Source organism: Centroberyx affinis, unplaced genomic scaffold (assembly GCF_046629955.1).
Source record: "Centroberyx affinis isolate AG114_WGS23_722 - 3 ecotype Tasmania unplaced genomic scaffold, CSIRO-AGI_Caff_v1 ptg001691l_1, whole genome shotgun sequence".
Lineage (NCBI taxonomy): Eukaryota > Metazoa > Chordata > Actinopteri > Beryciformes > Berycidae > Centroberyx > Centroberyx affinis.
The window spans coordinates 74,063-85,832 of record NW_027280109.1 but is presented as its reverse complement, the minus strand read 5'-3'; the positions used below and the strand labels follow the sequence as shown (position 1 = coordinate 85,832).

General features: G+C 38.6%; 1 protein-coding gene across 1 annotated transcript; it reads right to left on the bottom strand.

Annotated features, from left to right (window-relative positions):
* Window positions 1-4,063: 4,063 nt before the first annotated feature.
* Window positions 4,064-5,413, bottom strand: rcvrna (recoverin a). The gene is made up of 3 exons (XM_071528614.1): window positions 5,033-5,413; window positions 4,323-4,434; window positions 4,064-4,195 (listed from the first exon to the last, which is right to left on the bottom strand). Exons 1-3 carry the CDS (start codon window positions 5,411-5,413, stop codon window positions 4,077-4,079), a joined length of 612 nt encoding a protein of 203 aa, XP_071384715.1. The 3' UTR covers window positions 4,064-4,076.
* Window positions 5,414-11,770: the final 6,357 nt, after the last annotated feature.

Below are 11,770 nucleotides of genomic sequence, written 5' to 3'. Positions count from 1 at the left end.
TTGTACCGAGAGTTAATCGACTCATTACGATGTTTCTCACAAGAATTGAGAGTTCATGTCCAACGTTGTTATCCAATATCATCAATAGATTAAAAAAAAAAACCACACACACACACACAAGATGTTTGGGATTGTGAATTTGGTATGTTCGCCACAAGTCCCAACATGTGGTCGATCAGATTTAGGCCAGGGTCTATTTTGGATCAGTCCTGACGAGAAAAGACGATCCATGTTACACTGAAAACACCTTTTAGTGCCTAACGGTTATATACCTGGAATGTCCTTGATATATTCTACTCTGCATCAGTGTACATTTGTATATACGGGCTAGATGTATTTTGCTGTCAAATGTTTAACGGGCCTCGGTCTTTGGGCTAATGGAGTGTTTGTACATTGTTGTTTGTTTTATTTTTGGTAAATGTACAGAGAGTATCTTTATGGTGGTGTGAGGCAAAGGGGGCAACCTTCAGCAGACTGTAACTCTAACTCACTTATTACAAAAAAGAGGATTAGGAATAAGAAGTGGGCATATTCTTGTAGTGGGTTCACTGTAATTATGGATTGTAATTCACCATTTCTATAGATTGATCTGACGAGGAAATTACTGATCGACTCCAGTGAAGTAAAAGCGAACTGAAAAAAAAAACCCACTTGCACAAATGACAGATAATATCCATCCTGACAGAGAGACTGCATGTACAGTATGTTTCTGTGTTTACATGTACGTGTGTTTTTACGTCTGTCTTTGTCTTTACGTTTTCTTGTGGTTTTATCTGTTCTGGATTTGACTGTTTCCTTTCTGTGGTCGCTCTTTTCATCTCCAAGCGGACGAGGCTGATCAGATAAGGCTAATTCAAGTCATAAACCTAAATCCAATCCACCAGGCGCAGAAAAGAAATGCCATGAAAAAAAAAAAAAGTTTACCTGCCTTATCACCAACGCATTGATGACTGAGTAATGTGCATTGCATTCACCACGTTTGACATTCCTTATTTTTGTGTTAAATGAAGCAAAGTCGTGTTTATTTGAATCAGGCGAACTGCATTCAGCACATTTAGACTTTAACGCTTTCCCAACCTGCTGCAGGTTTAAGTGGCATATTTGTTGTAGAGGTTTATCCGTGTGTCGATGTTGTGCACTAAATGTGACAAAAAGTTATTACGTTCCAACTAAATGTTCTTAACAGAATCGAAAAATTTCATAATGATGTAACTGTTGAGTTTAACTGCCCTTTGTGACAAGATATTTTTCATAACGTGGATCGAATCAGATGTTCCCGATGTTTTAAGAATGTTTTATCATTGGTGACCGATGTCCCGACAGTGTACTGTGGAATGCAGTGTCCAAAATAAATCTCTTCCTCGAAAATGAAACATCTCGGTGCGTCATTACATAACTGCATTGGGAGGTTGGGATTTCACAATGGGAACTTTGTGATTTACAGTGATTGTTTGTGCAGAGGAACACACACACATACAGGAACACACCTTCCCTCATGATCAGATGAAACTTTTGGTCAGCTTACAGGGTCACCAACCCCACTGGATGTGGTCCAGTGCTGATTAGAGGGGGCAGTAGAAGGCAGGTGGATGATATGTATTCAGGCCAGGCATTGGCCCGAGCCAAAACGGGCTTTAGGGCAGGACGGACGCCGCCGGAGCAGTATAGTTCTGGCGAGCACCCAGAGGCTTGACTGTATGGGCTCAGAGTCATAATAATGATAGATACAAATTAGTATGCTTACTGTGTAATTTCATCTGTAAAAGGTACATAAGATGTTGCCAAGCCATCCACAGCAATGTAATCCCTAGTGTTGATGTACACTACTGTACCAGTCAAAAGTTTGGACACCTGAATTTTTCTTTATTTTTACTATTTTCCACATTTTAGAATAACAGTAAAGACATCAAAACTATGGAATAACACAAATGGAATTATGCAGTGACCAAAAAAGCGTGAAACAAATCAAAACTATCTTATATTTTAGATTCTTTAAAGTAGCCGCCCTTTGCCTTGATGGAAAGGCAAAGGCTCTAGAAAGAAATTCATACATAGGATCAACTTCACTATTTATATTTGTCTAAGAAACTAATTTCAAGCATTTAAGCATACGCCTTTAGATCAAAATTGCTTTGAGAGAATGAAAAACATAGTACATTCAATCAGGTGTGTCCAAACGTTTGACTGGTAGTGTGCAAATGTCAAACTTGAGTTAAAATGATTTGCTGATGATATTATACTATTTGATACTGTCCGCCAACGATTAAAAACAAAGTCAAATTGAATCAACAATGAAACCATACACAAAGCCAGTGTAATATGGACACATGCAATACATATACAACAACTCCACACATTTAAGTTTATTACAAGCCAAAGAGCTACCTAAATCAGTAAATACATCAGTAATTCCCTCAAGATCAGGCATGAAAAACAGATAAAGCACATACACTATGTACTGCACTGCTGACATCAGTGTACATGGGTACACAGCAAATTTTCCAATGTTATGTGTTGATTTTTAAGTGACAACTATTGACAAGTGTTTATTGGAGTGTTGTTCAAAACTATCTAGAAGTGTTAAAATAACTCTGCTGAGTGTGGACTTTTTAGAATAACATTACCTTTAGAGAGCAAACCTCTGACATACAGTACATTTGGTTAATGCAACAGTATGGGCTCTATAACTATGTTTGATGTGCGTTACTTTTTACAAAAGAGAACATTGTCAGACGTGATCTTTTCCATGCATTTGTAAAAGGCCGAGAAGACAGAGTTCAAACTAGACTCTTTTAATTGAAAAAAAAAAAAAACTTAAAGTAAAACAGATTACTCTTCTCTGACCATTAACTGCAAATGGCTCCACAGTTGTGCCAATTTACAACTGGCCAGTTTCTGATCCAATCCTTATGGAAAAGCTGACAAAACTTGTACTCTGCAATGTGATTTGATTTAAAATGTAGCAAAGCACAATTCTTCAGTCAAAACATACTTAAGAAAAAGTAAAATAGCTGATTTCAAAAAATACTCAAAAGTACAATTACACAAAAAAAACAAAAACTCAATCACAGTAAGGAGAGTAATTGTAATTGGTTACTTCCACCCTTGCCATTGATTACCCATCTATGTTGTAGAAGGCATATCCTTTAAATGAATATAAGCAGAAAGAAATGTCTTTCAGCAACGCTCTTGTACCTCACTGCCTATTCCCTTTCCAAAACACTAATCCAGGACAATGGCAGAATATCTCCTCTAATCTCCTGCGGTGATCGTACATCCCTTGTAACCTAGCATGCCAACAAAATGTTCGCAACTAAATAAAAAAAACAAGAAAATGACCACTTTTACTGACTCTGTTTCGAATGGGAGTTAGGACTGCCTGAAGTGTGCGAGCCCTCCTTTGTGGGACGAGCAGCATATTTAAGGAGCGTACGTATTCCTTACTGTGCCAAGCCCATATTACCCTAACTAGACACTTCACTAAGGAGGTTGTTTGTCTCAACTGACCTTCAGCTCCTAATAGGATTGGCTGATACAGGCGGATTGTTAACTTGAGCCTAATTCCTTTCATAAGGAGCTCTTGTCCCGACTTTTCTCGCTATTAAACTAATGAACGAATCGAAGTGTGAAAAAACATGCTGGTACGCTGCCAGGGCCTGGGAGGGTAAAGTGGCTACCAGGGACGACTGGCCGACAAGTGGGGAGGGGGTGGGGGGGGGGGCGGTGTCAAGCCCAGTCAAATGTGTATGGAAGTCAAGTCAGAAGGTAGAGGCCTATAATGAGTTGTTTACCACCTGTTCGATACACATCCATAGTGTTATTTAGCACACCGTTTCAGTTCCTGAGGTGTTGCAGAGTCGTCTCTAACCTGGTTATCTTGTGTACAAACCGACTGTTTTCGAGTATTAACGTAATCAGTCCAGGATGGCGATATCATTGCTTGCTGGGTACAAAGACGAAAATGACAAACACGGTTTTGCTGGTTGCCGAGACCAGAAAGAATGAGAAACGTGTTAAGTATGTAAACAGAAAAAAAAAAGATTTTTGTCTTATAACATCGAGGAGAACCTTTTTTTCTATTGCTTCTTCTCTTTCAGTTTGTCCTTAATTTTCTGGGGCTCATCGTACTGTATCAACCGCAGGATGTCCTTGTTGTCCATCACTCCCTGGATGAATTCTCCCTGAGGTATTTTATCTGTCAATTGACAAAAATCATTGACACATCAATACAGAAACTGATCCTTACTTATAGAAGAACATCAAAGCAGCTGTTTAGGCGTTATACCAATCAGAGGGAGTTTATTAATGAATTAGTGAATTACCGTTCTCCTTCTTTCCGAAGAATTCCCAGATTTTCTCTGCCCTCTTCTCTGGTGTGTTTTCATCCTCAGGCAGGTTCTTCTGGTCCTCAACAGGGATCATGTTGAATATTGACTGCATGAGAGTAAAATGTTTTAACATGACTGAAACAGTGCGTGCTGGTTTGCCACATGAAACAGGAATCACTCACACTATAGACTAACAACCTACAGAATATACAGTATCCATTTACAATGGCCTTATTCTAAAGTATTAAAAGTATTTTATGTAGACATTAATATTCTGTAAGAGCTTAATGGAAATCTCTTATACATAATACTTACGAGGATTTGTAAAACATAATGGGACTAAAATAAATACTTGCCATAACCTGACATAAGTTCTGCTTAGCAATGCCAGCGTTTTCTGTTGTCTACTGAGACTATCTTTTGTTGTGTCTAATTGAGCGATAAGGTGATTTATTATAATATATGAGGTGATACATTAAATTATCTGCCATTAGAAAATAAATTTGAGTGTGGCTACAATATGCCATCTTTTTTTCCTGAGTTATCCATGTTCAAGTTGTGAAAGACTTTTGAGCAAATGGATACCCAGATATTCATTATTCAAGAGTGCAGGAGTAAAGTAAATTGTTAATATACGTATTTTTACAGTTCCTACTCCAGGTTGTGACTAGCATCTGAACTGAGCTGAATGAAGAAGATAGTACCTTAACGATCTCTAGGATTTCGTTTTTGCTTATGGTCCCGTTCCCATCCACATCGTAGAGGGCAAAGGCCCACTCCAGCTTCTGCAGAGTCTTGCCGCCGGAGGTGAGGTGCAGGGCCACGATGTACTCCTTAAAATCCAAAGTACCGTCTGCATTGGTGTCGAAACTCCTGAACACGTGGCGTGCGTACGCTGTGGGGTCGGCGTCCGGGAAGAAGCTGGCGTAGATGCCCTCAAACTGCTGCTTGCTGATCTTCCCGCTGGGGCATTCCTTCAGAAAGGACTGGTACCAGGTACACAGCTCGGCCTCAGAGTATTTCGTGTTGGACTTCAGATCATCCAGGAGCTCCTTCGACAGCGCGCCGCTCTTGCTATTCCCCATGCTGCAAACTGACACTCTAAAAAGGAGATGCTGCTGTCGTTCTTCTCGTCTCTCTGCTCTCTTCCTGTCTTGGTTTGGTGTAAAAACCTCTGTGGTCTGTCGCTCGACCCGACGGCTCCTCAAAGTGCTGAATGGGATTATGGTCATCACTACCTAAATCCAGACAGGCTGTCTTGAAGATTAAGGGGATAACCACGTCACACCACTATGACACGTTTTTGAAGACAGTCACATACTGTCGATATAAGTAGAGGATTAAGAATTGAACTCAGCGAGTGGCTAAGGTTGTAAAGGTCAACATCTGGGAGACCAGATCATCTTAAATTATATTCAAACATTGAAGTAAATACTTTAAACAATAGCGTCCTGTTGTACTCTTTCCAGTTAATTCTAAAACACTGTGGATCCAGATTCAGGCAAGATCATATAGCAACTGATACTGTAATAACTGCTGCATAACGAAATAACTTGTGAAAATGAATGAAATAAAATGAATGAATGAAATAAAATGTCCCTGTTAGAAACTGTAATTAAACTTGTTAATATAATACATTTCCAGATGTTAAATTATTACATCAACCCGTGATTCTCACTTCATAAGGAGTGTAATGTATTTTTAACTGATGATGTAATAAGAATTTTGACTAATAGTGATAACTCATGAAGAATAAAAAGAATCATATCTGTTGTTATTACATCATCAGTTAAAAATATGTTACACGCCTTATGAAGAAACAATGGTAAATGGACTGCATTTATATTTGACAATCAGTTGCTTCAGGAATGTAGTGGAGGGTAAACTCTGTGTATCCATCTTTTTTATATGCAGAATAAAGTTTATTCACCTTTTTAGGCTAGCATTAATCTTTACAAGGTAAATTTACAAATTTACAAAAATGTACATCATAGTAAGTAGCTTCAAACTGATGTATGTTTTATGAAGATGGAGTATTGTAAGGGGGAAAAAGCATAAATGAATGCATTTCTGCATAATATGTATAATAGATTTTTGTTTACATTGGTGATTTTGTGCCTTATGATGGTCATGATGGTAGTTTACACACCTTTCTTATTACTACCAGACAGATCGAGCATTGTCCACTGACTTCCAGACAGTAAAGGTCTGTCGTAAACGAGGCCAAGACATTAGACAGCAAAAAAACAAAAAGGGCCAGTGGGGGATTGAGACGTGGCCGGGGGTCGTCCTGAAGCCCTGCATGGCGTGGGCCGCTCCTCCACAATGAGATGAGATTATCTGTCTCCAGTGTAATAGTCTCAGGCCAGATTACAAGACCATCTGCTGCAGTGGTGCCGAGACCACGGCGAGTGAGGGTAATTACAGAATCGGGATGAGTGTGTGCTGTGTAACAGGAGGAGCAGTGGCTCTGCGGATGAGTGACGGGGGGGCCATCATTAATTCTCCTGTCATGTATTGCTCTGAGTAACTGAAAAACTAAGACTGAGGTGTTACATGTCCATCCTAAGAATCCTAAAAACCTCCACTGGTGATGACTCAGCTTTCACAGCCAAGTCAAAGTGTATCTAAGATTTGAGCCTTTAGATATAGTAGATTATCTTCCATTAATGTGGGTTGCAGTTAGATCAAATGGCACCTAAAACCACATAAATGTAGCAGCAAAAAGGTGAAAGAGTGAGGCATTTGACACCATTCTCAGTGCACTGTAAGGCCTGTGTGAGACGGATATTGTGACTGGTCCAGAGAGGGTCAATTGGGGGCCAATTGGTTTTTCTCAACTGGGACACACTCCCTGATTTAACTAAAGCTGCTTTGAAACTGTGCGCCAAATGAATGAATGCAAATTGTTGTTTTTTTTTATTTCAGCCAGTTTCAATGTTGGCCATTATTTAAAGTACTGTAGTTTTTTTTTTCCAGCTACTGATTGAAAAATAGGCCTGTATGAAAATGTAATAGACTTATCCATTTATTACACTGCAAAAAAACATCCAACTTTGGATTTAGTCTCATATATTAGTCTCATATTTTTCTCTTAAACCAAGAGAAAAATATAACTTGTTTCCAATGCAGATTCTCTTGTTTCAGGAATTTTCTGACTAGAATAAGAAACAAACAAGAAAATGACACCTGATTCTGCGAAATGATCAAACCCAATTGGCAGATTTTAAGAAAATTTAGATTTTTAGGACTCAATAACAGACTAAATGATTTGTTAAGATGGAGATTTTTTGCAGTGAAGCGATTACAAAATATTTTATATTAGCGGTTTGTTAGCGAAGGTTAACAATCTACTTTTCTTGCTATTTCTTTTAAATATACTGTAAAACGCCACAAACAGACTTTTCAAATTTAAAATGCCATCCTTGAGTTACTGATATCACTAACTTGCTGATGAAATTGAGAGATAAACTATTTGTTGGAAGGACTGAATTATAACAGACGTGGAAAGGGGAAAGCTGTTAAACAATGTTTTTAGTGGAATCTGTGTTTCTGACTCTTTCGTGTGTTTATGCGTGTGTGTGTGTGTGTGTGTGTGAGAAGTGATTGTATCTCAGTGCAAAGTGCTTTGGCAGAGCCGGCTGAGTCAACTGTGTGCACCCCATTAACCTACAGTAATCTATCAGTGCCTTTCATGCGTCAGGGACTGAGAGGCCACAGGATCAGTTTAAGTCTGACACGATGGAGAGCAAAGTGGCCTGCAGGTCATCACTCTGCAACATACAGTGTTCACATGTATGACTTCTTAATAGGACAGGTTCACACAAATTTATTTTGAAATTATTTATTTTCGCTGGAATTAAAACAGAAGAGCCAATCCTCTACTTTCCTCACCTCTGTTCCTGCTCAAATTGAATTCCTACAAACTTAAACATGATCTAGGAGCATTAATCTGAAACTCTGCATATCTGCCTTTACAAAATCAGAGATTAGGAAACCTCCAATCATTTCACTTTCAAGCAGCATCATGCAGTTTCACCTAATCAAATAAGCTTTAAGTTTTGTCATAAAAGGCACAGAACGTAAAGCATCAACTTGAGTATCCTTTGTGATCGTACGCATTTACAGGAAAATAGACAAAGAGGCATCCAAATCCCACATCTGTCAGTTGAATACTCTGATGTTACAGGGTTTATTCCATCAAAATGATCTCGCCCCCCTGGCAGGTATGCATTATGTAAAAAGGATTATTCTCAGGAGAGATTCCCCGTACAGCAGAGGCTTACTGTTTCATCAGGTTTAATGCTGGACTCATTCCTCCTCTGTTCGCATTACATGGAAGTTTGTCAGAACAATCTCTTTGTGTTCAGAGGACAAATTACTCAGTGACTTGCTGGCTGTGGTTGGGTCACTCCATGTACCTGCAGTCAGGTATGTGGTATTTGAAAGAAAAAAATAACCCTAAAACATGATCTTGGGCAGTGAAGAATCAACATTTGTGAACGTAAAGCAATTCTCTCCCAAAGATAGAAACAAGAAAGCCAAGACACTGCAGGCCTTCATGCTCAATTCTGAATTTCTGCTCATATTTGATTTTTTTTAGATGACTGTTCATACCTATTCTATGATGTAACCCATATCTGATACCAATATGAACTGATAATGATGTTGCGAAGACAGGCGTGTGCAGGTTAACAGTGACAAAAGACATCAGATCTGTATTGTAACTCTTATGTTTTTAAAAGTAAAATAAAGACCTATCTTTTTAATCTGGCTTTTAATTTGGAGTAATGTTATAGCCTTAGTTTTTAAGTTCTAATCATTGTTTTTTACTTTATTTGTATCCCTGGTGTTTTTTTGATTGTATTTTTATTGTATTTTATCGACTCTAACTTATTGATTTTTTAACATTTTATTGTTTTATTATTGTAATTTTGCTATGTGAAGCACTTTGGGCTGCATGCTTGTATGAAAGGTGCTATATAAATACAGTTGAGTTGAGTTGTAGCTTCGCATCTCTTACCCTCAACAGGAGACTTTCTGGTCACTGTGACCCAGGGTTGAGAACCGTTGGAGTAAAGGTTCTGTTCTGTGTAAAGGTTCAAACTCATCTTTTCAAGAAATGCCTAATGTCACCCTCACCTCACTTTGCCATTTTTTTGCCATCTCCTCTACTCACTCTAAAATTGCTCTCAAAATCCCCTCCTCCTCTCTCCATAGCTCTTATTATTTCTTTTCCCAGCATGTCTCTGTTATCCCAGCCCTTGAATCATTACATAATCATCCTGCGGTCACTTGAATATTGTCAGGTGGCTCTGACCTTCTACTGGCTGCTTCTAATTTTAGCGATCTAGGAAATTAAGCTTTTTCTACTCTTGTACTCATTTTAAGTTGGATAAAAGCGTCAGCTAAATGCCTACAACATACAAACTGTAATGTAACATGTATACTCACCGATACACTTACTCTACTGACACTGCATCTACACTTGTATTTTGCTTACAATATCTCTTCCAAAAATGCTGACTCCACTGGCTTGAAAAAGCCTGTTCAGACGTTGGTGTCAAAGAAAATACGTGTACATTTTTTTCAAAGGAAACATTTATTTATCTTCAAAGTAAATAGGCTAATGTTACCAAAGATTATCTTTGGCATGACTAGAATTGCTAATCATTAGCTACCTCTGCTATGTCGCAATACAGTTGCAAACGACAAAGCGTTGAGTTCACCTGACATGGCCAATCAGCGCTGTTTAGCCACACCGCTACGGAAGCTAGTTTTTAGAAAAATCTAGATATAAAATTGAGAAACAAGCCGTCATGTGAATAATGGAATTTGGGAATATTTGCACTCAGCTCAATCCAGAACCTTGAAAAAGAAATTAAGTCAAATGCTGTAGAGTGACATAAAGTACGATTCTAGCCATGTAGCCATATCTCACCAATCATTAGAGCTTGTTGGCGCTTACTGGTGTTAGGGGGTGTTTGTAATCACCCATTTATGAAGAAACAATGGAAGAGATCGGGAGTGGTGAAGATAATCTTTGGTATAACTGGACCCACTTTCCATAAAGTGCCATACTGCTGCTGAAACAATGCAGAATTTCTTAGCAATTGTCTAGCATACAAGGGAATCTTTCTAACTCCTCATGCCTCTCCATGGACCCTGAACCTCTCATCACATCCTGTCTTAACCCCTGAATCTGCACTTTGTCTGTGAGGCTTGCATTATTACCGTCTCTCCCTAAGCTTCTGACAGGCTCCTCCGACATCCCTGGAACTGCCTCTTCATTCTGACCTATTTTAGGACATTATTCAACTTGGCAAGTTTTGTCGGGTGTTATTATAGTCATACTTGTCACATCCTCCATATGTTCTAATGGGTGGGAGGCGAGTCGCTGCTGCCTTTTCTCCACCCACAACCCAGTTTGATGCCTTAATGATCATCTCTATCACCGCAATGAACGCTCGAGGGGAGATTTTGCACCCGGCCATGGCACCAATTTTCAGGCGCTGCCATGCTGTGGTGAATTCCAGAGTTATGAAGCACAGTCTATGTCTTGGAAACAGACTTGCAGGTTACTTGCAAAGCATTTGACTAATAATAGACTCATCAATATGTTGTATATGAACTTTAGGAAATTATCACTCCTAAAAACACTTCAGAATCCTTTTTCTGCTGAGTGGTGTTTCGTTTGATTTCTATCTGTCTAGATATATCCCAACATGACCGATTTATTCTGTGATTATCTGAGCTATGATAATGAACAAAATGTAAAAAGAGTATAGGTAAAAAAAAAACGTATTACAAGTGACATCAGAGTTGCCCCAACACTTAGTTCTTTTAAAAGTAGACTTAAAATATTTCTTTTTACTGCTGTTTTTACAAGCTCTTTTGACTTTACACACTAATGTTGTTTATTTTTAGAGCTCCTGTTTTACCTGAATTTATATGCACTGTAAATTGTCTATGTCCTCTGCATGTGTGCATGTGTATGTATGTTTTTATGCATGATGACATCTATGTTCTTATTTTATTTTATTTCATTTTATTTTATTATACATGTATTGCTCTTGGCCTTGTGAAGCACATTGTGTTGCTTTTTGTATTAAATGTGGTGGGTTATTCAACTTGGCCTTAGGTTGTAGGATTTGGACTTGAGCTGAGGCCGGTCTCTTATCATTTCCTGATACTCAGCACCATGGAGCACAGTTGTGGCTGTCATGTAAAAAGCAAAATGTGCCTGCACCTAGAAAACACACAGGGACTCAAGTAGAAGATAATCCTGTCCTAACATTTGCTGAAGTACCAGTACCTTTGTAAGCTTGGATTTTTTTAAGGTTGCATGATTCATCTAATGCTCGACATTTTCGATTCAGTGTATTCTGGATTTGGTCCAGGCTCAGAAAACATGACAACACTGCTATGATTGAGGGAATATT

Bases quoted from the DNA above. Each gene is read 5' to 3' on its own strand.
- rcvrna (XM_071528614.1), bottom strand. From the start codon at position 5,413: ATGGGGAATAGCAAGAGCGGCGCGCTGTCGAAGGAGCTCCTGGATGAT. The intron at 4,435-5,032 runs GTACTATCTTCT...ACTCTCATGCAG, and splicing joins AAATCCTAGAGATCGTTAAG to TCAATATTCAACATGATCCC. The intron at 4,196-4,322 runs GTAATTCACTAA...GTCAATTGACAG, and splicing joins CTTCGGAAAGAAGGAGAACG to ATAAAATACCTCAGGGAGAA.